The sequence below is a fragment of the Eucyclogobius newberryi genome, unplaced genomic scaffold (genome assembly GCF_026437365.1).
Source record: "Eucyclogobius newberryi isolate DKJ021-1_F unplaced genomic scaffold, fEucNew1.0.hap1 SCAF_9, whole genome shotgun sequence".
In the NCBI taxonomy this organism is placed as follows: domain Eukaryota; kingdom Metazoa; phylum Chordata; class Actinopteri; order Gobiiformes; family Gobiidae; genus Eucyclogobius; species Eucyclogobius newberryi.
Window position 1 is genome coordinate 23317655 of NW_027316532.1, and position 25974 is coordinate 23343628.

Genomic DNA, 25974 nt, shown 5'->3' on the forward strand with positions numbered 1-25974 from the left:
GAGCTGCACTCGGCCAATCAGGATTTTGTAGCCAGCCATCATGGACTTTGGCTACTGCCGTCTGAAAGTGATCCAGGAGATAAAGCAGCAAAGGCAAACTCTTGATCTTATATTGCAGGAGCTGTTAAGTCCCAGAAGTTCCCAAATGGTGGGCGAGGAACCAAAATGGGATGGTTTTTGTTTGTTGGTACACATTACACTGATATGAACTGCAACAAGGTCATAACAATCCCTGCGTAATACATAATTATCATGAAGTAACTACTGTTTTAAATATATATTATGTTTTTTATTTGGTATAATCTGGAACAAACTGTTTTATTTTCATTGGGTTAGTAAGGTTGTTCTAAAATATAGTTGAAGTATTCTGCAACATGTTGAAGTGCATTATGTCAGCCACCAGCTTGTCTCCTGGGATTTTCCATAGTATGGCATTAAACTGAATTATTTCATTACAGGCATTTTTATGGCTCAAATGACCTTGAAAAAGCGATTTTTATTCTTTATGTTATTCTATTCTATTCTATTTCATTTATTTATTTTATTTATTTTATTTATTTTATTTATTTTATTTATTTTATTTATTTTATTTATTCCATTTATTCCATTTATTTCATTCATTTTATTTAGGACTTTAAATGCCATAATGTGAAACACCCGAGGCATAGCAACGACATCAGAAAAGTTACATAGTGCAGAAACAAACGTTGAAAGTGGTAATTTTTCTCTTTAAACTCATAGTTGAGTAATAACAGTCTAAATTCTACTTTATGTCACCGCTTTGTGTGCAGTAAAACAAAAACACAGCGTGATCATACTGTATCCGTGTTGTAGACAGACAGTGACCTCTGCACATCGCTTGACACAGTGACCTCAGTACAGGTCTTTGCATGTTATTTGTGTGTCTCAACCACCTCCACCACCACAGAGGAAATGTTCAGACCACAGGAAGAACATCAGTCATTTTTTTATTATCTTTTTTATTATTGGCAAAAATGACCATAAAAACAGACTATTTGTGGTGGCCAGACACTAAGTTATATAGATAAAACCAAATACATGCTTTCAAATCCCTTTTCACTGTGTTTACTTTGCACTTTTTGGGTTTGGTTTTGTGGATTTGGACTAGATTTGTGAATGCATAGTCAATGTTGGTCTCCCAGTCTTTTCTAAGTTGGTTAATGGTTGAGGTCACCATTGTTTTGCCAGTACAATCACACTTTTGTGCTCGACCGTCTGTTCCCGGGAGAGTATTTCAGGTAAAATACAGCTGTATGAGAGCAGAATAATTTGAAACAATGGACAGGTCTTGAACACAATGAGTGACGGCAGAGGAAGACTAGAGCAGCGAAAGCAAACGCAAACGCACAGCTGACATTCCGGGCACTCTGAAGACTCTAAAAGAACTGACAATAGAAAAGTGTTGAGCTGAGTCACTGAACTATCTTTGGCCTTGATTTGACTCCTCCTGCTGAAATGTCATCCTCGCTGCGAGATGATGTCTGACATTTTCTGACCGAGGTTTGGACAAAGGGAAGAGTTTTTTTTTAAAAAGGGCTTGGAAAAAGGCTCGGAACTGCACCGCGTTTGCGTTGAAATGCGGCGAGATACGTTGACTGGCATCAATCACAATATCATTGAGGTCTACATTTAGTCTGCATTTGGGTTTACACTTAGTCTACATTTGGTCTACATTTGGGTCTACATTTGGGTTTACATTTAGTCTACATTTGATCTACATTTGATCTATATTTGATCTACATTTGGGTTTACACTTAGTCTACATTTAGTCTACATTTGGTCCACATTTGGTCTACATTTAGTCTACATTTGGTCCACATTTGGTCCACATTTGGTCTACATTTGGTCTACATTTGGGTCTACATTTGGTCTACATTTGGGTCTACATTTGGTCCACATTTAGTCTACATTTGGTCCACATTTGGGTCTACATTTGGTCCACATTTGGTCTACATTTGGGTCTACATTTGGTCCACATTTGGTCCACATTTGGTCTACATTTGGGTCTACATTTGGTCCACATTTCGTCCACATTTGGTCCACATTTGGTCTACATTTGGGTCTACATTTGGTCTACATTTGGTCTACATTTGGTCTACATTTGGTCTATATTTGGTCTACATTTAGTCTACATTTGGTCTACATTTGGGTCTACATTTGGTCTACATTTGGTCTACATTTAGTCCACATTTGGTCTACATTTGGTCTACATTTGGTCTACATTTGGTCTACATTTAGTCCACATTTGGTCCACATTTAGTCCACATTTGGTCTATATTTGGTCTACATTTGGGTCTACATTTGGTCTACATTTGGTCTACATTTGGTCTACATTTGGGTCTACATTTGGTCTACATTTGGTCTACATTTAGTCCACATTTGGTCTACATTTGGTCTACATTTGGTCTACATTTGGTCTACATTTGGTCTACATTTGGGTCTACATTTGGTCTACATTTGGTCTACATTTAGTCCACATTTAGTCCACATTTGGTCTATATTTGGTCCACATTTAGTCCACACTTAGTCTACATTTGGGTTGATTCTGCTCAGCCTCTGCTCTTGACTGCTCAGTCAGTGCTGTGCATTTGGACTAATGCATTTCTTATGAGTCGGGGTGGAGTTTTAAAGCAGGCAGCATACTGTTGCTATGGTAACATGATTCTTTGAAGTTTTTTTTGCCCCCCCACCACAATTTTTTCCCAGCTGGATTTGACATCCCCCGATCCTCCTCCTCCTCCTCCTCCTCCTCCTCCTCCTCCTCCTCTTCTTCCTCCTCTTCCTCTTATTTCTCCTCCTCTTCCTCCTCTTCCTCTTGGAGCTTCTATCTTCACTTCTCCTTTTTTTTCTTTCATTTTTTGCCCCATCACAGTTTTCCCTTTGAAGACATAAGCCGATTGCGTGTCAAAATCCAACACTATTTGTGGCTGCGTTGAAGACCGGGGCTTGCGGGTGACATTTGGAGTTAAATATAGAGCACGCGGCACATGAGTCAGTGCGTTGAGAAAGATGGGAAATAAATGGCCTAAAAAGAACAAACAAAAAAAACAAACACACAAACAAACAAACCTCAAAGCTTCTGATTAGAAATCTGTGCAGCGGCGATAATGAGAAATGTCTGCGGTGCGTTCAAGTTCCAGCCTTTAAAGGGGAGATATCAAACGATTGAGGAAGGGGCGGAGGCAGGGAGGGAGTGAGGGGAGATGAAAGCACGGGAGGTGGTGAAGGTGGAGAGAGAGGGGGGGAGAGGGAGAGGGAGAGAGGGAGAGAGAAAGAGGGAGAGAGAGAGAGGGGGAGAGAGAGGGGGAGAGAGAGGGGGGAGAGAGACAGGTAGAGAGAGGGAGAGAGAGAGGGAGAGAGAGAGGGGGAGAGAGAGAGGGAGAAGGAGAGAGGGGGAGAGAGGGAGAGAAGGAGAGAGAGAGGGAGCGAGAGAGGGAGAAGGAGAGATGAGAAGACTGTGTCGTCATGTTTCCAATTCTCACACTCTTTACGCATGAAATATTGATTTTAGATATTTGTGTTTAGGGTTTGTGTTTGAGTCAGACTGATTTGAATAAAGATCACGGGTGATGCAAGGTTTTTGATTATTTGGACTCATTTTTACTCAAAATAGAAACTAGTATTACTCCTGTCTTAGGGATCATCTCAAAATGGGTTGAAGCTGAAAAGTCTTAATTTTTTTCATCTCTCTCTGGACCCCTGCCCCTCCTCAAAAGACTAAAAATATCATGTAAAATTTTCCGCGTTGATAAAACGATAGTAGCTTGATAGACCCTGCTCACCTCTAGTCCCTGAACATCCTTTGGTATGTTATCAGTAGAGGTTATCAACTCTCCAAATAATGTCACTTGTCATGCATGTTTGTTTACTCAATCCACATGGTCCACGGGCCCTAGGGGCCCTACTACACATCCCATTCAACCCAAACTGTGAGATGACTACATTGAGATGAGAGAGTGAGAAACTCATGTTTCCTGTCAAAACCTGTAATTGTCAATTGCCTGTGTTTAGACCAAACATGATGTCAGAATGACAGAAGCAGAACACGTGCTTTCGTCTCAGTGAGAATCTCACGTCTCCTGTGATTGGCCGAAACCTCATGCGGAGTTTGTGTTGGTCCTTCTTCCGGTCAGTGCGTAGCACATTACTAGTGAAATCTCTTGATCATTTGCTGTGCCGCGTCTTGACCCCCCCCAAGACGAAAAATATGAAGTCTTTTCAGCTTCAACCCATTTTGAGATGATCCCTTACTAAGGCAATGGTAACGTTTTTCATTTGGGTTTTAACGTTTGATTTCAACGTTTCGACTATTGAGCTATTAAATCTAATCGTCATCTGTGTTATTACTGCCCCTTGTGGCTGGAGCTGGTACAGAAAGCGTTATCTCACACTAGGATTAAAACCCATGGGAAATCGAGGGCCATAGTCGACTAAAGCGTGGAATACACTTAAATGTCCAACAACAAACATTCAATAACAGCAAACATACAAAATCGATTCATTCTTAATCACGACCATCACCATGGGAACGCGCCGGTGGCCACTCCCTCTTCTGCCGGTGGCCACTCCCTCCTCTAACGGTCCCAAACTCGGACAGAGCAGTGCAATCGGGTTCATTTAATTCAGCGACTCACTAGTCTTCTGTCTTTTAGAACAAGAGTTTAAACTGGACGCCGTGTTAGTTATGATGCAGAGGATGGACCGTGTCTTGTTTCGATTGGCTGTAACTGCCTGTCAATCAACACATGTCATGGTACAGTACAGGAAAAGCATAGGCTCGGCTGGCCAGGCTACAACGGTGTAGAAAACAATAATACATGATGTTTTGTACTTTCTATTGGTTCACAACGTTTTCCCTTTTGCATAAACTTATTGCGAAAGTAAAAATAAATGCCTTATTTGTGTGAAAAGACAAAAAAAGTGCAATTTCTGTAACAAAGATGAGAGCGATCAAGTCCCGCCTTCTTTATGACACTTGCAATTAAAAGATAATTCACCAATATGTTGTTTTGGAGGTTTGGGATTTTCTGGACCTCTCGTGAAACAATCGCCATGTGGAGCCCCGAGGTATGCAGTTAATTGGCGCTTTCATTCTGGCTGGAGTGAGCAGGGGTCTATTCAGGGGCCCGGGCTCCCCCTCTCAGCCTCAGGGGCCCAGTGTGGAGGCTCTATAGGCTGAGTGGAAGTGGACCCTTGTTTTTTTTACTGGAGAGGATCTGAAGAGTTTGGCCCTCAAAGCCCCCCAAACACTGACGAAAACACATGGGGGGCATTGAGGGCCCGCTCCGGCTGAGGATGGATGGACGAGGAGGAGAGAGGAGGAGGAGAGGAGGAGAGGAGGAGGAGAGGGAGGACAGAGAGGGACAGGGGAAGAGGGAGGACAGAGGGACAGGGGAAGAGGGAGGACAGAGGGACAGGGGAAGAGGGAGGACAGAGGGACAGGGGAAGAGGGAGGACAGAGGGACAGGGGAAGAGGGAGGACAGAGAGGGACAAGGGAAGAGGGAGGACAGAGGGACAGGGGAAGAGGGAGGACAGAGAGGGACAGGGAAAGAGGGAGGACAGAGGGACAGGGGAAGAGGGAGGACAGAGGGACAGGGGAAGAGGGAGGACAGAGGGACAGGGGAAGAGGGAGGACAGAGAGGGACAGGGGAAGAGGGAGGACTGTGGAGGAGAGGGAAAGGGGGAAGGATTAGATTGGAGAAAATGTGCTTTTCATAACGTTTTTTGTGTGTTTTCTGTTGAGGTTGAAGTGAGTCAAGTTACACACAAATGATTCATGAGAGTTCATCGTGAGCTGGATGAAAGTGTGAAGACCTCAGCGTTCTCTTTCTAAAGTGATCAGTTTAGTGAAATAAATTGTTTTTTTTTAGCTCATCTTTGACTCGACAGTAAGATTAAAGTATTAAGTCACAGTTTAAATCAACTTTAAATCAACTAGACACTTCAAGGCACGTCTACATCGCCTGTTCTTCCATCTAACAAACGTGCATTTGAATACATATTAGATTAAAGGTGTAAAGTGAGCGGCGGTGCATGTGGCGAGCGCGTGCAGCCCTTTACAGCCACATTACATGTTTCAATTTGATCCAAATTGGATGAACAGAGGCCGGTCTGTGCTGTGTTTGGAGCCAAATAAACAAATTACAGTGAATAAGAGGCAGGTCAGAAGGCTCCACTTTGTCATGTCCAGTGAGTGATTGTAAGAGGTTTAACTCAGAAGAAGAAGATTATGCCCCGCCCACTCATCAATATCAGCGTCTACAGCTCGATATGGTAAAGAATACACTGCGTTACTGACCCCTGGTGGCCAGTTGTCATAAATGTAAACATAATTATGACTTTGAAAGGGTTTATATTTGGCAAAACTGAAAGTCTTGTCACCTACAGAGCAGAGCTGGCATTTTGTTAGACTTAAAACTGCTCCATGTAACTTTTCTCTTGCAGTTTGTCTTTTTTGCTTTGCCTTAAATAAGATAAGATAAGATAGCCTTTGTTTGTCCACACAATGGGGAGATTTCGGTGTTGTAGATACAGAAGAAAAGAATTGATTACTTATAGAAAAACTCTTATAAACAAAATTCTCAAAGACAAAACCTCTCATTTTCTTAATAAGGAATAGAAAAAAATAAATAGAAAATAAATGAAAAAATAAAAGTAAATAAAAATAAAAAGATATATAAAAATAAATACATTAAATTAAAAAAATATATAAAAAAATAACCCAAAAATCATAATAGTGGCAAAAGTAAACACACGGAATATGATATTATTGCGTATGAGTATTGCACATGAATATGACATTCTTGCGTATGAGTATTGCACATCAATATGATATTATTGCGTATGAGTATTGCACATGAATATGATATTATTGCGTATGAGTATTGCACATGAATATGACATTCTTGCGTATGAGTATTGCACATGAATATGACATTCTTGCGTATGAGTATTGCACATGAATATGATATTATTGCGTATGAGTATTGCACATGAATATGACATTCTTGCGTATGAGTATTGCACATGAATATGACATTATTGCGTATGAGTATTGCACATGAATATGACATTCTTGCGTATGAGTATTGCACATGAATATGACATTATTGCGTATGAGTATTGCACATGAATATGACATTATTGCGTATGAATATGACATATGTTGGTGTAATCCCTCATTCGTCCAGGCGTGTTCCATAGTAGAAAAAGCTTCAGTTGTAGTCATCTGGACTCAGTTTGAAAAAATAGACGTTTCGACTCTCATCCAAGAGTCATTGTCAATAAAAGAATTTAGGTCGAGAACTCCGATATTTATACTATTCTGTGGTAAGTCCAGCCCATTGGGAGGAGCCTTCCTGAAGAGGAAAGAGTTGTTTGTTTCAACAGAAACTTACCTTCTTGGTATCTACCGAGCCTATTTAACCCTTTAATGGGCTATTAGTCTCCCCTTTGTCTTTGTGAGACCCTGGCTCACCCACCCTGAGTACCTGATAAGCATCTAAATGTCCTGGTCCTGGTCCTCTACCTCTCCAGGGGTTCAGGATCCCATTGTAGACTACAGGACGATTGAACCTTAGACCTTCGTTTCTGTTTAAAGAAGGTTTTTCTTTTTTAACAAAAATAGCTTCCTTCACTCCTCTTTCAAACCATCTTTTCTCCCTGCTTAAAAAAGTTGTAAAGAACGGTACATAGGTGAGACTAAACAGCCTCTACACAAGAGGCTCTATCAGCACAGAAGAAATACAAGTTCAGGACCACAGAGCGCCGTGCATCTCCATCTTGAAGCCTCTAATCACTCGTTTGAAGACGGTGAGGTGAAGGTTTTAAGCAGGGAGAAAAGATGGTTTGAAAGAGGAGTTAAGGAAGCTATTTTTGTTAAAAAAGAAAAACCTTCTTTAAACAGAAACGGAGGTCTAAGGTTCAATCTTCCTGTAGTGTACAATGGGATCCTGAACCCCTGGAGAGGTAGAGGACCAGGACCAGGACATTTAGATATGAAAATGACAGTTTGGTACATGTATGGCATTTAACTGATCTATCTCCACAGAGACGAGCAAATGCGGCTGTGACTGAACACATGGTCGATTTACAAGTTTAATATCATAGTGTGGAAGCAGTTTAAGTTTCGGTGCAGACAATACCGAGGCCAACAACCCAACACCCAGTTCAAAAAGCGCAGAATGAAACAGCAACAGAATAATATGTGGGGAAAACGCCAGTGGCTGACGTGGCACGATCCCTTCTGCCTTCACATGATCTCCGGTGTGAGCATGAATGAAGAGGAGGAATGCGCTTTGTTCCGCTCCGGACCCCTGCAGCCCGAGCTCCGAGTCTGCTGCTGACAATGAAGTGCCACGGTGATGTTAGAGTCTGTCATGGAGCGGCGAGCTGACAATGGCCAAACACAACACACGGGAAAACACACAGGAAGTCAGGGCCAGGGCTTCTGTAATTAACTCTATACACGGGCATTGCATGATTTATTTTTTATTATTTTTTTAGAGCAAAGATGTTTTGTGTACCTTTCAGCGGACCTATTTTCTGATGGCAAGAGGGGGCAGAGACATTCGGCAAACGGTCGAGGCCAGGAAGCTAAGGCGGTCGCGATATCACATGCGCAACGCCTTAAACTGTTTTAAAACCTTTAGTGAGATAACACGTTGTAAATTAAATACATTGTTGGGAAAACAACTATATGGCAAAGAAAGAAACTGTCTGGAGGGGATTTATGAAATGTCCTGCACAGAAAACACAATAACAAAGTAAGTACCGTACAAAGCGGCTTTGTAAAGGTCACTCGAGCCGGTTCAAAGCCCCGAAGCCTCGTCTTCACTCCCCGGGTCAGCACAAGGTCAGGGTGTGTGAGAAGGGACGGACGGCAGAGGACGCTAGGGAACCAGACTATATTCAGGGTACCTCAGTCAACACCAACAGAACATCAGAACATCAGAGTTACACGTTGGATAAGAAGTGCTATAGCGTTCATTAAAGTTTGTAATTTTACAGAAATGTCAGGAGTCTAATCAGGGCCGGCCCAGCCTATAAGCGAACTAAGCAGCCGCGTAGGGCCCCGAGGCGTTAATAGGGCCCCCAATCTGGCAACCCGTTTTATGCGAAGTGCAAGCGCAGCGTGCGCCACTAGTGTAGTAGCGCTGCTGGCGCGGCAGCGACACACAGCGGTAACATAACACACAAACCGCGTTTATTTGTAATGACAATCTGGCAACCAAGACACCAAACCTGCGCTGATTGGTCAACTTCATTGTGCGCGAGCAGAACGAGAGCAAAACATAAACACAACACAACGTGGTTCCTGCGTGGTCCTCATGTCCAGAGGAATATATCCCCCCGATGCCGAAAAACGAAAGAAGAAACTTCTTGACGATGTAAAGAAACTGCAAACTCAACAACACTCTCCAGGTATTGAACTTCTCTTACAAAGAGACGGTTAATGCTGCTGTTTGAAACAACACGATTCTGTCACGTTAGTTCGCTCAGGCTGGAGGAAACGAGAGCTCTGCACCGCGCATAATATGTGTCTGAATGAAAGATAATAAGCTTCACATTTACACCAGCCCGGTAGTGTTAGCTGCAGGTGAGGCCGGTGAGGGGCCTCTATGGCCCAGGACACTAAGAGGCGGAGATCCGGTCCGGACGAGCGCCGTCTCGTCCAGAACCTCTGACGTGAGACTTTGGAGTGAACAGTGTGCGGCCCCTGTCCCGGGCCCCTGTCCCGGGCCCCTGTCCCGGGCCCCTGTCCCGGGCCCCTGTCCCGGGCCCCTGTCCCGGGCCCCTGTGCAGCCTCAGTCAGAGATGAGCGGGTTTGAGTTTGCGTCCCCTCTCCCTCACATCACCATGTGTGAGATCAATCGTGACTCGTGATGTCTGTTTGACTTCTTAACGTGGAATGAGAGGAACGTAAAGGTTTATGCACGTAAGGTCCATCAGCCAATCACATCGCAGCATTGTTTCATGCAGGAGTCCAGTGTGTGACGTTCTGATCAGAACAAACATTTATATTGTAATTCACTTGTGATAGAGCAATAAAACATTTACATTTATTTAAAAAGCATCATTAGACTATTTGTTATAAATTATAATAAATTGATAGTGAAAAATAACCAGACATATTATGATTACGTCTGTTATAGAATAATACTATATATTTTTATACAAAAGTGGCAAAGTTGCAGAAACGCAGTCTCTTCACTAAAGCGAGGTTTGGACCTTCACTTCTCGTTCTGGTCATTCTCTGGGAATAACATGTTTGCACTGTGTAGCTTTATGAGTGTTATCAAGCAATGCTTATGCCATTTGTTTAATTTAATATAACTTGTTTTGTCACTTTGGCAAGAAGGAACAGTTGGGAGCAGTAAAAGATAAATTAGTAAGGATAACTATTACTTTTACATTTTCAGTTAAAATGAATCAATTTGATCATAATTATTTTTCATAGCCAATATTGTATTGAGTAATTAAGTACACTAATGTATTAATAACTGAATTTAGTCATTTTCTCCTGGCACAGTTTCATCACATCATCATTTTATAGCATTACAACCTCAACTTTTTACTCTTATTTTAGCCGGCTGGACCACATTAAAATGCAGCAGAAGACCCAAAAAAGGTCTGAAAATCTCTGGCCCCCAGACCCCCCCTGTTCATTAATTTAAACTGCTAATGTGGCTGTCGACCCTTAACGCCCACAAATACGCCCAAAAACATATCTGGGACGTGTGTTATTTGTACAGGGAGTAGAGGTGATGTCAGCGGAATACCAAGTTGCATTGTGGGATTTAAGTTATCAATATTTGAGCTTGTGAGGTGTTGAGAATAAACTAACTGGCAAACGGATGCCCTGGAGTTTTGGTGTGCTTTGTTTGCGTTGAAGAAAGTTCCCATATGTGAATTGTTTACTGACAATGGCAATAAAACTGATTCTGATGACGTGGTGAGGGGCCCCCAAAAATGTTTTCGCTTAGGGCCCCCTGAAGGCTTGGGCCGGCCCTGAGTCTAATGTCAGGATGTAAGACAGGGTGAAATGGACGATATCAAGCGTAAATCTGTGCAAAAACAGTTCTAAAATGACAATAAATTAGATCTAAAACGGATAAAAGAAGTCTAAAGCATGAGTAACCCAAAGGAGGAGAAAAAACATACATAAAATACTCCAGCAGCCTGTGTAACAAGAGACACAGGTATAATGTATAAAAACCTCCACTGACTGAAAACACGTGTGATGATAAATACGATTTGCCTATAAAGTTTGACAATGGAATAAACAAACATGTTGTGGGTTTGGACAGAGAGGTCCTCATGTTGAAAGTGACAAATCCAGTTACATCGTTGACACGTAAACAAACATCACTCGGGCCCTTTGTATTCTGTGACCTCAAATGTTATATTATGCTGCTGCCAGGCACAGAATCAGAGCCTGTGTTCCTCTCTGCTCTGCACACTGGTGTTTGGGCTCTATCCGGGCCCCTCAGAGCCTGTGTTCCTCTCTGCTCTGCACACTGGTGTTTGGGCCCTATATGGGCCCCTCAGAGCCTGTGTTCCTCTCTGCTCTGCACACTGGTGTTTGGGCTCTATCCGGGCCCCTCGGAGCCGTTGTTCCTCACTGCTCTGCACACTGGTGTTTGGGCTCTATCCGGGCCCTTATTCCTCTCTGCTCTGCACACTGGTGTTTGGGCTCTATATGGGCCCCTCGGAGCCTGTGTTCCTTTCTGCTCTGCACACTGGTGTTTGGGCTCTATATGGGCCCCTCGGAGCCTGTGTTCCTTTCTGCTCTGCACACTGGTGTTTGGGCTCAATCCGGGCCCCTCGGAGCCTGTGTTCCTCTCCGCTCTGCACACTGGTGTTTGGGCTCTATACGGGCCCCTCGGAGTCGGTGTTCTTCTCTGCTCTGCACACTGGTGTTTGGGCTCTATCCGGGCCCCTCGGAGCCGGTGTTCCTCTCTGCTCTGCACACTGGTGTTTGGGCTCTATACGGGCCCCTCGGAGCCGGTGTTCCTCTCTGCTCTGCACACTGGTGTTTGGGCTCTATATGGGCCCCTCAGAGCCTGTGTTCCTCTCTGCTCTGCACACTGGTGTTTGGGCTCTATATGGGCCCCTCAGAGCCTGTGTTTCTCTCTGCTCTGCACACTGGTGTTTGGGCTCTATATGGGCCCCTCGGAGCCGGTGTTCCTCTCTGCTCTGCACACTGGTGTTTGGGCTCTATATGGGCCCCTCAGAGCCTGTGTTCTTCTTTGCTCTGCATACTGGTGTTTGGGCTCTATCCGGGCCCCTCGGAGCCTGTGTTCCTCTCTGCTCTGCACACTGGTGTTTGGGCTCTATATGGGCCCCTCAGAGCCTGTGTTCCTCACTGCTCTGCATACTGGTGTTTGGGCTCTATCCGGGCCCTTATTCCTCTCTGCTCTGCACATGGTGTTTGGGCTCTATATGGGCCCCTCGGAGCCTGTGTTCCTTTCTGCTCTGCACACTGGTGTTTGGGCTCAATCCCGGCCCCTCGGAGCCTGTGTTCCTCTCTGCTCTGCACACTGGTGTTTGGGCTCTATCTCGGCCCCTCGGAGCCTGTGTTCCTCTCTGCTCTGCACACTGGTGTTTGGGCTCTATCCGGGCCCCTCGGAGCCTGTGTTCCTCTCTGCTCTGCACACTGGTGTTTGGGCTCTATCTCGGCCCCTCGGAGCCTGTGTTCCTCTCTGCTCTGCACACTGGTGCTTGGGCTCTATCCGGGCCCCTCGGAGCCTGTGTTCCTCTCTGCTCTGCACACTGGTGTTTGGGCTCTATATGGGCCCCTCGGAGCCTGTGTTCCTCTCTGCTCTTCACACTGGTGTTTGGGCTCAATCCGGGCCCCTCGGAGCCGGTGTTCCTCTCTGCTCTGCACACTGGTGTTTGGGCTCTATATGGGCCCCTCAGAGCCTGTGTTCCTCTCTGCTCTGCACACTGGTGTCTGGGCTCTATCCGGGCCCCTCGGAGCCGGTGTTCCTCTCTGCTCTGCACACTGGTGTCTGGGCTCTATATGGGCCCCTCAGAGCCTGTGTTCCTCTCTGCTCTGCACACTGGTGTTTGGGCTCTATCCGGGCCCCTCAGAGCCTGTGTTCCTCTCTGCTCTGCACACTGGTGTTTGGGCTCTATATGGGCCCCTCAGAGCCTGTGTTCTTCTCTGCTCTGCATACTGGTGTTTGGGCTCTATCCGGGCCCCTCGGAGCCTGTGTTCCTCTCTGCTCTGCACACTGGTGTTTGGGCTCTATACGGGCCCCTCGGAGCCTGTGCCTACTGCCACAGGCCCACGGACACTCACATGTTGGGGCAGTGCTGCTGCAGAGTGGGCCCTGGCCTGGGGGGTGGGGGTCCGTCACTGAGGAGGGAGGGGTCAACCAGAGGCAGACTGGGAGTGTTGCCCAGGGCTACAAAACATCAGGACACACCCAAGCCATTATTCAGAGCTGCACGTGCAGTACAGACTTTATGAGGTTTATAGTAGTAGAAGATACTTTTGTATTTCATATACATTGAAACAAGTATTGCTGCTGCTGCTGCTGCTGCTGCTGCTGCTGCTGCTGCTGCTGCTGCTGCTGCTGATGATGCTGCTGTACAAGGTTTTTTGACCTCTTCAGAATTAAATTGTCTCCAAGTTGAAATGCTAAAAGCAGAAAACGCTTCTTTGGCCCAATTTGAGCTGGACAATATCAAATGCAGCTGTTGTCACATGAGCACTGTTCACATGGCGCCACCTGCTGTTTGTGAGCTATTACTGCAAACAACGTGAGGTTATGACGTTTGTAGGGCTTAGTGACACCTTGTGGCGTTACATAGTCATTACACTCAAATGAAACGTTCCAGGAGATAAGATAACCAAACAACATCATTTAATAAATGACTTAAAATACAAAATAAACATCTGTGCAAAAAATTTCAGACAAATACAAAGACAAGGCCTCTCTGGTTCAAAAGGTATACTTGTGTAAAACTTTTGTCTTGGGCTCAAGACAAAGTGTTTCAATTAACCATTAAAAGGGACATTTTGGACCAATTGTTTGAAACATTTGAACTGCATTTTCAGTTTCACAGCCGTGTGTCCAAGTGGTTTTCACACTTCAGTCCGTTTGATGAAGGCGTCTCATCTTTGTCAGGTAGCTCAGTCTGCTTCACGTGAAAGTAGAGTAACTACACAGGAAGCATATTCAAAAGAGACATGTTCAGACATACAACAGAGGAAAACAAACAATCCAATGAGCTTTAATACTACCAACAAATATTCTAAATGAGGAATTACACATACAGTAACTCTACTGTGCTGTTTACAGTATTCACACTGGTCTAAAGTCATCTGTGTCGTGTTGGAAACTAAAATTCATTCAATTGTTTTGGAGTTTTTGTCCTCAATGAGACGACTGATAAATGCATGAATAGGAAGTTTGATGGAAGCAATAAATAAGCCTAAATAATGCTTCTTTTAGGGATTCAAAAGAAACGGTTTAACATTAATTTGTAAAAATCCACCAGTCTGACACAGACAAAAGTCTGTGGCCAAACTTCAGCACAGCTGAGTGAATCTCTTGTGGGAATACAGAATAAATTAAATACATGTTAAAGGTTCTTTCAAAGTAAAAATCCCCAGCATAAAATTTAACAAAATAAACAAATTTAGGTAGTATAAGTTGAACTCTTTAGATTATTATCTTTTTTTCACAGGGGCAGAAAGATACAATAAATGTAAATTAAAATCCTTCAAAATCCATACAGCAAAAACCCTTTTGAAAACAATGAAAATACAATGGATTCTTTTGTGAACAGTATTGACTCCAGCAGATTGTTGGCAGGTCTGAGCCCTGAGGAGGTTTCATCAGAGCATACAGGCAAACCCTCACCCAACTTCAGCTGTATGTTACTAACAGTCTGAAAATATCCAAAACATTCAGTTGTCATGTCCAGAGAGAAATGCAGTGACAGTATAAGTACCAATTAACCTTCTGTAGTGTTACGTAACCTTGCAGAAATAAGCTTTTGACAAACTAGCTCTAGATGGGGAAACAGGAGGTTATCAAATAATACGTTTCATACAATAAAACATTCTTTTGAATATATACTTATGCATTCCATTCTCAGGTTCACTGAAGCCATATGTACCATATTTACAGAGGTTAAAATACATGTTCAGACCAGTGAGTCCACATTCTAGTGTTCCTGTTTGCACTGGTCCCATAGTAACCACGAGTCCTCCCACGCTCTGCGTCTACAGGTCTGCTGTGATCACGTCGTTGTACATGATTATGTCTGAGTTTCCGGACAGCAGGGTTTGTGTGTGGTCCAGCTGCCCTGCTGATTTCTGGGATACTTGTCCATACATTTGGGGCGGCCCCCCGCTGCCCGGCATGATGCAGTGGGACAGGAGGGGCGTGTTGGCGTCGTGGTTGGAGCCGGTGGTGGAGGGGACTCCGCTCACGTGGCCTGTGCTGGTGGAGCCGCTGGCACTGCTGGGAGACCGGCTCTTCGGAGGGGGCAGGTGGTGCTGGATCACTCTGGGCGGGGCAGGTGGGACAAAGTGGGCGGGGAAGGCTGCGTATCCTGGGGGGATGGGGTATCCATTAACAGGGATGAAGCGCTGGTGTGTTTGGGAAACTGCCATGGGTGTCCAGGCCTGCATAGGAGCCATCTGTCCCGGGGCAGGCATGGCCTGGGCAGGGTACAGATACGCCCCTGGTGCGGTAGCGTACCGGGGGTTGCTCAGGTTACTCACAGGGCTGGCACTCAAAGAGGTGGTTTGTGTAGTGGCATTCCCACCTCCACCAGAGGGCGTGCTGGAGCTGGCATGAGAGGACAGGCCCTCCCAGGCTCTGAGCCGAGCATGGATGTCCTTAAAACGAGCGCGCCGAGCCGGTCCCTCCTGCCAACACTCAGTCATGAGACCATAAAACCTGGAGGCACAATTCACACATTACATACCATCATAAATGTAAAGCAACCAGACAATAAGACCATGACTAAAGTCCACTGGGTCATACCTGGGTGGACAGTCCTCTGGACAGGGCAGCAGCTGCCTCTTCCTCACCATCTCCATCACTTCCTGGTTGGAAAAACCATAGTAGGGCTGCAGGCCATAGCTGAAGACCTCCCAGAGCACCACCCCAAAGGACCAGATGTCCGACTCTGTGGTGAACTTGCCATAGGCGATGGCCTCAGCGGGCATCCAGCGGATGGGCAGCAGGATCTTGGGCTGGATGAGATAATAGTCTGATGAATAGATCTCTCTGGAGAGACCCAGGTCTGAGATCTTCACATGGAGCTGTTCTCCAACTAGGATGTTTCTAGCTGCAAGATCCTTGTGGACGAAGGAGTGGCTGGACAGGTACTCCATCCCAGCAGCCACCTGGGAGAAACAGAATGAGAGTTTATGTCTTTGGTGCCTTTTTTTAAGGGTCTGCCTGTTGCGACAGTGGTAAAGTGACTCTACCTGTGAGGCCATGTGTAAGAAGTCTCCATGATCCAGGCTGGACTTGACCGTTCCATCCTCGTCGCTGCTGCAGCCCACGTCAGAATGAGGTGAGCGCATGATGAGGAACTCGTGGAGGTCTCCCTGGGGCAGGAACTCAAAGAGCATACAGACCGGCTGCTCCTGCGTCACCACCCCCAGAAGACACACCATGTTGGGATGCTGCAGCTCGGTCAACACCGACGCCTCCTACAGTGGACCAAGAACCACGAGATTTAAACGGAGCGCAGTTATAATATTAGAGCAGTCTTAAAAGTGTTCTAGTACTCTCATTATAGATTATATTATTATCAAAATATATACTTCATCGTACAACTGACACACAGTATAAACGGAACAACACAAGGTTCATACGCTTTACCTTCTGAAACTCGCCCCACAGTTGGACATTGGACACATCTTTGAGGGTCTTTATGGCCACGAGCTGGGCCTGGTCCATGCCGGGCAGGTACAGGTGACCCTTGTACACTTTCCCCAGGGGGCAGTCTCCGAGCTCCTCCATGAAGCGCACGGCCGACAGAGGCAGCTCTTTGGCCTTGCTCTGCCGAGAACAAAAGGCATCGCGTTAGCATTGCGTCCGCACAAACAAGCGACGGAGGAGATGAACGGTGAGAAGAGGCTGGTAGATCTGTAGATTCCAGGAAATGTATGCGATGGATGATGAATAATGAAATTCCTAAGTGAGCTGGCGGCAGACCCTAAGATCTCAGAGGGGGGCGTGAAGCGAGCGCGGCGAAGGGAGGAACGCCACGACCAGCCACGCTCGTGAAAGAAGCAGATGTTTTCGGTTACAGCTTTGTTGTTCCCCTTTCCCTAATCTCCACACCCAAACCTTCAGTTCCTCCCCGGCCCGTTAGAAGTACGCGTAGTGGGACGTCCGGAAGGTAATGGAGTGCTACAGTTTATATAGTCGACAAAAGGAAAGGGCGGGAAGGAAGGAAGGGCATGGAGTAGTGGTTTTTGCTCAGATTATTGTTAGAAAGTATTCTGACCAACACCGAGAGAGGTTTTTTTTCTTTCTCTCCACATTTTACTGCAAATGTATTGTCATTGTTTTGCCCAATTACCAAAAGTTGGCACCTTTCTTTTTTCAGTATTGGTAACATACTTGGCTTTTGATACTGGCACCAGTACTTAACCCTTTTCTTACCTAATCTTGTATTTTGAATGACAACATTGCATCTATTACATTGTTGATTAATTTCTCCCTGTGGCCCTCAGAGGCGACTGTTGTTGTGATTTTGGGCCTTACAAAAATAAATTGATTTGATGATTTGATTTGACATGTATTCGACGCTTGATGCAAAACAAACAAGTTTAATTTCAACTCATTTAACCCTTGACATGAAAGTTTTGGCTCTTGTTCACCAGTTCAGATGGACAGTTTTCTGTGGTAATTTTAAAATTAAATTTAGTTAATTTTATTGTATTTCTGTAATTTCTTTGTGATTTGAAGGATTTTTTTCCTGCTGTGTGAAGCACTTTGAATTGCCTTGTGTATGAAATGTGCTCTACAAATAAACTTGCCTTGCCTTGCCTTGGTAGTTCTTATAAATGTACTTAGTCATGCACAAATCACAAGTTTCCAGGTTTAGTCACTGACAGATTCAGACTTTCTGGAACTTATTCTGGCATTATAATGACGATATGATTCATTGGTCATTTGCCAAGTCTCCCAAGACAAAAAACACACACAAAAACGAAATACTAAGGCAATAACGGGCTTGTTTGTCTTAAAAAAGGAAAAAGAAAGAAAGAGATCAAAAGTAGAGCTAAAACAGCATCATAAGAACTACTTTTTTCATAGTTTTGGGTGCGACTTACTGTATACTCCAGAGCGACTTATATGATATTCGTTATTTTCACATGACATCCGCAAGAGGGCGCTCTAGGCTCTAAGCGACGCAGAAGAAGAATCTGCACTTCCTCTTCCTCTGGAGTTTGTGGAGTTGTTTAGGAGTGACACAGAGGAAGAAGAATTTAATGGATTTAGTGATTTGGGGTAAAACTGATGCTGTTCTTTATGCTATAGTTATCTGAATAACTGTTAATATGTTACGTTAACATACCAGACACTTACCACAGTTCTGTCTGTGCGTCATGTAGCTGAAGGTGTTAGCGTTAGCATACGTACACCTATTCACCATGTTCTCTAATCTATTATTATTTTAAATTACATTTCAAGATTAAATGTCTGTTCTTGGTCTTGGATTTTATCAAATAAATTTCCCCCAAAAATGTGACTTATACTCCAGTGCGACTTATATATGTTTTTTTCTTCTCTACTATGCATTTTTTGGCTGGTGCAACTTATAGTCCAGAAAATACGGTACAAATTGAGACGGTTGTACCTTGACAAAACTCTTTGCATATCACAGAACATTATCATGACCTTCTGCCTGACAGTGGGTCATTCTAAACCGTCAGACTGTTGTGGAGTTATGCATTGGCCTGCGAAGCCCGACATCACAAAGGCGTTCTGTTAAAAGCCGACGAAAACTATAGCAAAAGTGAGATGGATGAAGTGGCAGGAGAGGGAGAGCCAAGCGGAGGTGTCAACAAACGTGCAGCTGAACATTCCTGGATCCGCGGGGGTTTGACGACAGAGATCCAGGGACGGTCTTCCAGAGGTCACCGCCGCGGTTAGAGCGCGGTAAGGCCCGGAGCGTGCTGTAACGCATCCCACATGACGCGCTCGCACACGTACACGCCGGGGTTACGCCGCTGTTTTGACTCCCGGACAGCGGCGGCTTTGAAACACAAGGGGGTCTGAGAGAGCGCCGGGCACTTGTTCTGATGTTGGACTGGGGTTCAAAAGAGCATGTTGTGGTTTGTTGCAAAATGGAAATGATGGATGAAAGATGGGACTTTCCACTAAGAGAGATTCTCACACTTCGCTAAATAAACGTATGGTGGGAACGGCAACAAAAATGATTAAACAAGTGGGAAAATACATTAAAGAGATGAGAAGTTTTATAAGAGAAGTGTGTTTGTGCCACAATGGGAAGAACAGCAGGAGAATGAAAAAAAGATGCATTAACTATAGAGTATTATATTATGTGTTTTATGCCATGTTAAATAAATCAAAATAAGAAGATTAATCCATATAATGTAATAATGTATTGTGTCATATATAATTTGACAATTAAGTACTATCCCACCGAATTACTAAATGTATATACCGTATTTTCGGGACTATAAGTCGCACTGGAGTATAAGTCGCACCAGCCAAAAAAATGCAAAATAGAGCATGGAGTATGAAATACTGGAGTATGAAATGCAGTGTGAAAATAACAAATAATATCACATATAAGTCGCTCATATATAAGTATAAGTAAGTATATAAGTATAAATATAAGTAGAAGCACCCTGGCCAAAACTATGAAAAAATGTGCGACTTATAGTCCGGAAAATACGGTATATTTTTTTATTATTATAGTTTATATAGTTTAGTATTAGTTTAGTTTAGATGTATTGTCTTCAAAATAGATTGCTACCAACCTTTGGCTTGAACTGCGTGGTGAGCATGGACATCTCCACGTTCTGCCCGCGCACGGGTTTGGGCTGGCGAGGGGGCGGCGGCCGCGGGGTCTTCTGGTTGTTACGACACACACAGATGAAGAAGAACAACAGGGCGATGGCCAGTGGGATGGAAACGCTGGGAATGAGGATCCACAGAATCTCCATGCTGCCACTGCCCGACTTCTCCTTATGATCTGACACACACAAACATGAGAGATGCTAAAGGTGGCAGTGAAAGCCAGAGTCACTGCAAACACTAACAGTCAAAGGTTTGCACACCATTTTTTTAACATCATTTTCATTATTAACTTTGTAAATTCCCGTTGTAGGTATCAAAACTATCACTGAACACAGATGGGACTGGGAAATAACAAAAAACACTATATGGGACACAATGATGAGACCTTTTGAAAGCGAATACAATCAAATATTATCTAGAATTACAGATTAAAACCATCTCCTATCACTAATTAGTTTGTTTTTGTTAACTACTATGCTATTAAGAGTTATTAACAATCGAGAAATTAGTTAGAATGGTTTACACATTTCTTTACAAATCAAAAAATGTTTTATTTTGTTTTAAAATTAAGATTAAACAATATTTTATTTACTTTGACTTAGTTGACCGCTGTTGTTTTAGTGAATTCCAATAAAATGTAGCCACATTTTGTACTTTTATGATTCATTTATGTGACCAAAGTCAGTTATACCCTTTTTCCTATAAAGGTTGTACAATCTGACATACCCGTATTTTCCGGACTATAAGTCGCACCTTGTTTCATAGTTTTGGCCGGGATGCGACTTATACTTATATTTATACTTGTATACTTGTATACTTATACTTATACACTTATATTTATACTTGTATACTTGTATACTTATACTTATACACTTATATTTATACTCCGGAGCGACTTATATGTGATATTACTTGTTATTTTCACACTTGCAACCGCATTTCATACTCCAGTGCGACTTATATATGTTTTTTTCTTCTCTATTATACATTTTTTGGTTGGTGCGACTTATACTCCGGTGCGACTTATAGTCCGGAAAATACGGTACAACCTCAGCCCCTGATACACTTTATACCGCTCTCACCACAGATGGGGATGTCGCAGAGCTCCATGCGGACCCGGTCATCCAGGGTGAAACACCAGGGGGCCTCGTGCTTGTTGCCCGGGTTGCGGCAGTAGGAGTGGCCCCCGTTGAGCTCCGCATAGCGAATTGCCATGAAAGTGTGGCTGTGCGGGTACTGGGAGTTCCAGGGCTGGCACTGGCGCCTGGACTTGGTCATGCTCACGGTGCCGCGGTAGTCGGACCCGCTGCTGTTGTAGCACTTGTGATCTGAAGGACAGCGAGAAAGAAACATCCCATAAGTACATTATATATCAAGATCATGAAAGGGTGAAAATATTGCTATGGGCACAATCACACGTCCTGCTTTAGTCCCAGTGTAGACTTTAGGCCTGGTCTACTCCAGTTTAGTCTAATCCGCATGTGGAGTGTGTATAAGTGTGAAAGTAGCAGTGCCCGAACATTAACATGTACGTAAAACATATTAGCTGCTAAAAAAGTATTGTGATTTGAAATACAAACTGAACTTACATAAGATTTTTTTTTTTTAAATGTTTACATAATTTTTTTTTGTAATTTTAGTTTATTAGTGTCATGTATATTTTCATACTGATATTTATGTATTTTTATATATATATATATATATATATATATATATTTTTTTTTACCTACATTTTTTGGTAATTTCAGTTTATTAGTGTCATGTATATTTTCATACTGATATTTATGTATATTTTTTTAACGTATATTTTCGGGAATTTCAGTTTATTAGTGTCATGTATATTTTCATACTGATACTACTATACATACTACTATATATATATATATATATATATATATATATATATATATTTTTTTTAAACATAATATTTTTGGTAATTTCAGTTTATTATTATTATCATGTATATTTTTCATACTGATATATATATATATATATATATATATATATATATATTTTTTTTTAACGTACATTTTTTGTAATTTCAGTTTATTAGTGTCATGTATATATAGATATTTTTTTTCTATGTACATTTTTTTGTAATTTCAGTTTATTAGTGTCATGTATATTTTCATACTGATATTTTTGCTATGTTGAACTGAGCTATCCCACATATAAGATGGAGTTTTTCAGTCCAGCGCCCCGAACGACCGGAAAGAGTTTGTGTTTGTGAGCGGGACTCTCTAACTTCTTTTAAATCTAAAACTCTGTAATCTGTTTTGACTGAAAGAACTGTCCGTGGATGATCTGTAAATGTAAATGACTTGTAAGATGTTTGATCCCTGTGTGCTGCTGCCCCTTGGCTTGAAATAGAGGGTTCATCTCGTGGATCCTTACTCTTGTTGATGGGCTCTGCCATGGGGATGCCGATCCTCAGACAGTTGGCGGCCTCGGGGCTGTCGAACGCAGCCAGGTCGTCACAGTTGGGCAGCTTGAGCCTCTTGAGGATGATGGGGTTGGAGCGGGCGATGATGTACTCGGTTTTACACAGGTCGTTCTCCAGAATCTCGCACTCGTCCTTGCACAGGTCCCGCGGCTTCTCCGTGCCCGAGCTGCGGTCGCACGTCGGGAAGGCGAAGTGGCACAGCGACGGGATGGCGAACTGGGAACAGCGGTCCGACAAGTGGTTGGAGGTGCCGATCATGGTGAAGGCCGCTGGGACGAAGAGATAGCGTCAGAAGTTAGACGTTAGACGAATGAACGCACATCGTAGAAAAGTAGAAACGGTTTCAAAGTCGTGCGGACGCCATTTTAGAAATCAAGACGTTTCGACAATCAAAGTCATTTTCAATCTGATGAAAAGGATTTGAGCAGCAGAAGTGATAGTCTTCTGAGCTCAAACTTGTCCTGCCCAAAGGGTCGAGTTATAACTGACACAAGTCCTTGTTTATAAAGTCGGTTAGTTTCACTCTGACCGTTTGGGTCGTTCGAGCCTTTTGAGGTCCGGACACCTCTCCCTCAGAGCTGTCAAGTACCTCATTAGCATTTGACTGTTGTCTTGTCTGCCAAGGTTTTATGAGGCTTTTGTAGACTGGGGGGAAGTTGTGTCTCAGAGCACAGTTCATACTCTAAGAAGGGTTTTTGTTCTCAACTAAACTAATTTGAGCTGAGGAGAATATGAATACTGCTCAAACTATTTCCCTCAGATTGAATATAATTTTCAAATGGAATTGGAGACATCTTGATTTATAAAAGAGTGCACAGGTGACTACACTTGAACCAGCTCCGAAAACACTCCTGGACAAATGGCATAAGTCATCTATTTGCCAGAAAATTCATATCGGAATTACAATATTAATTCATGAAACTAAAGCTAGCCAGGCCCATACCAACATCCTAGAAATTCAGCAATGTTGAGAACCACAGTATTATACAAACACGGCTAAACTTTGCTAATGTTGTTTAAGGATGACAACGCTTCCCATATAATCGGCTACAGCGGTCTCACTCCCATTGAGAAAAAACAGTGAAAGGAAGAAGCTGTACGTAATTCAAAGACAACGAGAGGGATCAAAGCACTCGGCTGACAAAGTAAACTGCAGTGGTAAGTGTATGATTCATAGTGGTACTGTACAGTTATTACAAACATGTGGAGCGCTCTGTGTGGGGGATGAGACAAGCCAATACAAAGTGGTTGGAGTCGAGCTGGCCCCCATCCAGGTCTTTCTTGCAGTTTTTCCAATAATTCTGGATCGGGTTAAGGTGACACTAAAGCCAATTTTGTGCACAGAAGATCCCCAGGCAAATCTCGTTCATGATTTACAACCCGCGGCGAGTTCGTTTTGACCCGTGGCCATAAATCGTAGCACGTCAACGGTGTTTCTTCTTAGATTGTTGGTTCGCGATCCCCCTCGAGTGGATTTAACTGACCCTTATCGGTTCATTTTTGCGAAAGAAACATGCAAATTCTAGGCAACAGGTAGGACATGAAATGAAGGCCATGTGTGCGCAATGCGAAATGAACCTCCTATGAACCGATACCACCGGGTTTTCATTAGACCGCGTTCATTTGTACTCATTACGATGCAACTTCCTGGGAATGTTTAGGGAGGACGACCGCAAATGTTCCAGATGGAGAGATGTACGGATGAATTTAGTCATATTTCACCTGTGATTTGGGTCTCGATCTCGCCCTGCATCTGTAGAGAGTCCACGTAGATGCTGCGGTTGCCGACGAATCGTGCGCAGGCGATTCCTCGGTACGGCTGGCAGAAGCCTTCCTCGTCAAAATCATCACTGAAAGACAAAGGTAATACAGTAGAAATGTTATTAACAGAAGAAATATAGTCTTTTCGAAATACTTTTAACAAGAGGAAGGTCTGAAGCCAGTGGCAATGCAAAGAGAAACCAGTAGGGGTCAGTCTTTGCTTGTATTCCTCAATAAATGACTGTAATTAAAGCCTGTCAAGCATGGTAAAGGGGTTATACAGCATGATATATATATATATATATATATATATATATATATATATATATATATATATATATATATATATATATATATAGTAGTAGTTTTATTATATTATGTCATTATTTAAAGCAAAATGTAAATGAGCTGCCTTTGAGGGTGGAAGATTTAGCTTAAAATGATACAAAATGACCAAAACGAGATTATGAATTAAAGTTATCGTATTATTTCCCATTAAACATCAATTCGTTATCACAGAAACCTTTGTGTGAATCACTGGCTGTAATTTTGGGTGTAGGGCTAGATTTATAGACTTGGATCTGTATTTAATAGTTTCTCTTTTTGACTTATATAGTTTCTTTTATCATTGTTTTATGTTGCACCAAATCACCAAAGTAAGTTCCTATGTTTGTGAATCTTGTTAATTGACAATGGCAGTAAACCTTTTCTGATTCTGAGCATGTATCGTAACAACTATTTAGAACTTAACCTTGAAATAATTCAGTGGTGGAGTAGCTGCATTTAAGTAAGTGCTGTTGCTTCAACACAATTTAACAGTCGTTTGAAACAGTATGTATAGAAAGTCAGTAAGAGTAACTGACTGGTTGTATATTAATTCATGTACCGTATTTTCTGGACTATACGTTTTTTCATAGTTTTGGCTGGGGTGTGACTTCTACTTATATGTATACTTATATACTTATAATTATACTCCGGAGCAACTTATATGTGATATTATTTGTTATTTTCACACTTGCAACAACATTTCATTCTCCAGTGCAACTTATATATGTTTTTTTCTTCTCTATTATGCATTTTTTGGCTGGTGCGCCTTATACTCCGGTGCGACTTATATTCCGGAAAATACGGTAATTGGAAGGACAAAACATAACGCACACAATCGGGTATTTTCAAAAGTCACAAAGAGAAAAATAGAAAAAAACGTGATTGCTCAAACATAAAGCTTTTGTCACTTGCAGATTTAAAAGGAACAAAAGTAACAAGCAAGAACACTGCCAAATATATTACACGAGTAGGACTAAAAGTAAGTGAGAGATATTCAAGAGTTACTGCACTTGAGTCAATGTAACAGAGCGCTACCCCAGGACTTTTCACGTGACGTCGTCCTTGAATCCCCCCGAGCGCGTCCAGGCGTCTTTCAGCCGCCCACTTCTCTCACCTCACCCACGCCGGACACTACACTGCACACAAACCGCACGCTGAGTGGGCATCGCTCACACTGGAGGGGCTCACGTGCAGTATGAAGACCTCCAGACCTGCCACGACCACAGCTCATACCCCTGTGTACTCTCAGACCACTACCACACTCAGACCACGGCAGATAAACACACATGAACGTGGAGCCATGTTTGCACTGATGGAAAAGGCACATGTTTTCAAAGTGCATTTAAAGTATTTCTTTGTAGTTTTTCTTGTTAGACTCTTTT

At 43.2% G+C, this 25974-nt stretch overlaps 1 protein-coding gene and 1 long non-coding RNA gene across 2 annotated transcripts in view; both read right to left on the reverse strand.

Annotated features, from left to right (window-relative positions):
• Nucleotides 1-13876: 13876 nt before the first annotated feature.
• Nucleotides 13877-14886, reverse strand: LOC140354220 (uncharacterized). The gene is made up of 2 exons (XR_011925954.1): nt 14662-14886; nt 13877-14626 (listed from the first exon to the last, which is right to left on the reverse strand). It is a non-coding gene; the product is annotated as an uncharacterized lncRNA (long non-coding RNA).
• Nucleotides 14887-14903: 17 nt separating this feature from the next.
• ror1 (receptor tyrosine kinase-like orphan receptor 1) overlaps nt 14904-25974 on the reverse strand; it is a 156144-nt gene continuing 145073 nt past the window's right edge. Inside the window, exons 5-12 of the mRNA XM_072439164.1 lie at nt 24227-24354; nt 22456-22773; nt 21144-21389; nt 20022-20236; nt 16882-17061; nt 16482-16709; nt 16033-16397; nt 14904-15945 (exon numbers count right to left, since the gene is read on the reverse strand). Of these exons, the coding sequence (XP_072295265.1) occupies nt 15264-15945; nt 16033-16397; nt 16482-16709; nt 16882-17061; nt 20022-20236; nt 21144-21389; nt 22456-22773; nt 24227-24354 (2362 nt within the window). The 3' untranslated portion in view covers nt 14904-15263. The remainder of the gene's footprint in view (nt 15946-16032; nt 16398-16481; nt 16710-16881; nt 17062-20021; nt 20237-21143; nt 21390-22455; nt 22774-24226; nt 24355-25974) is intronic.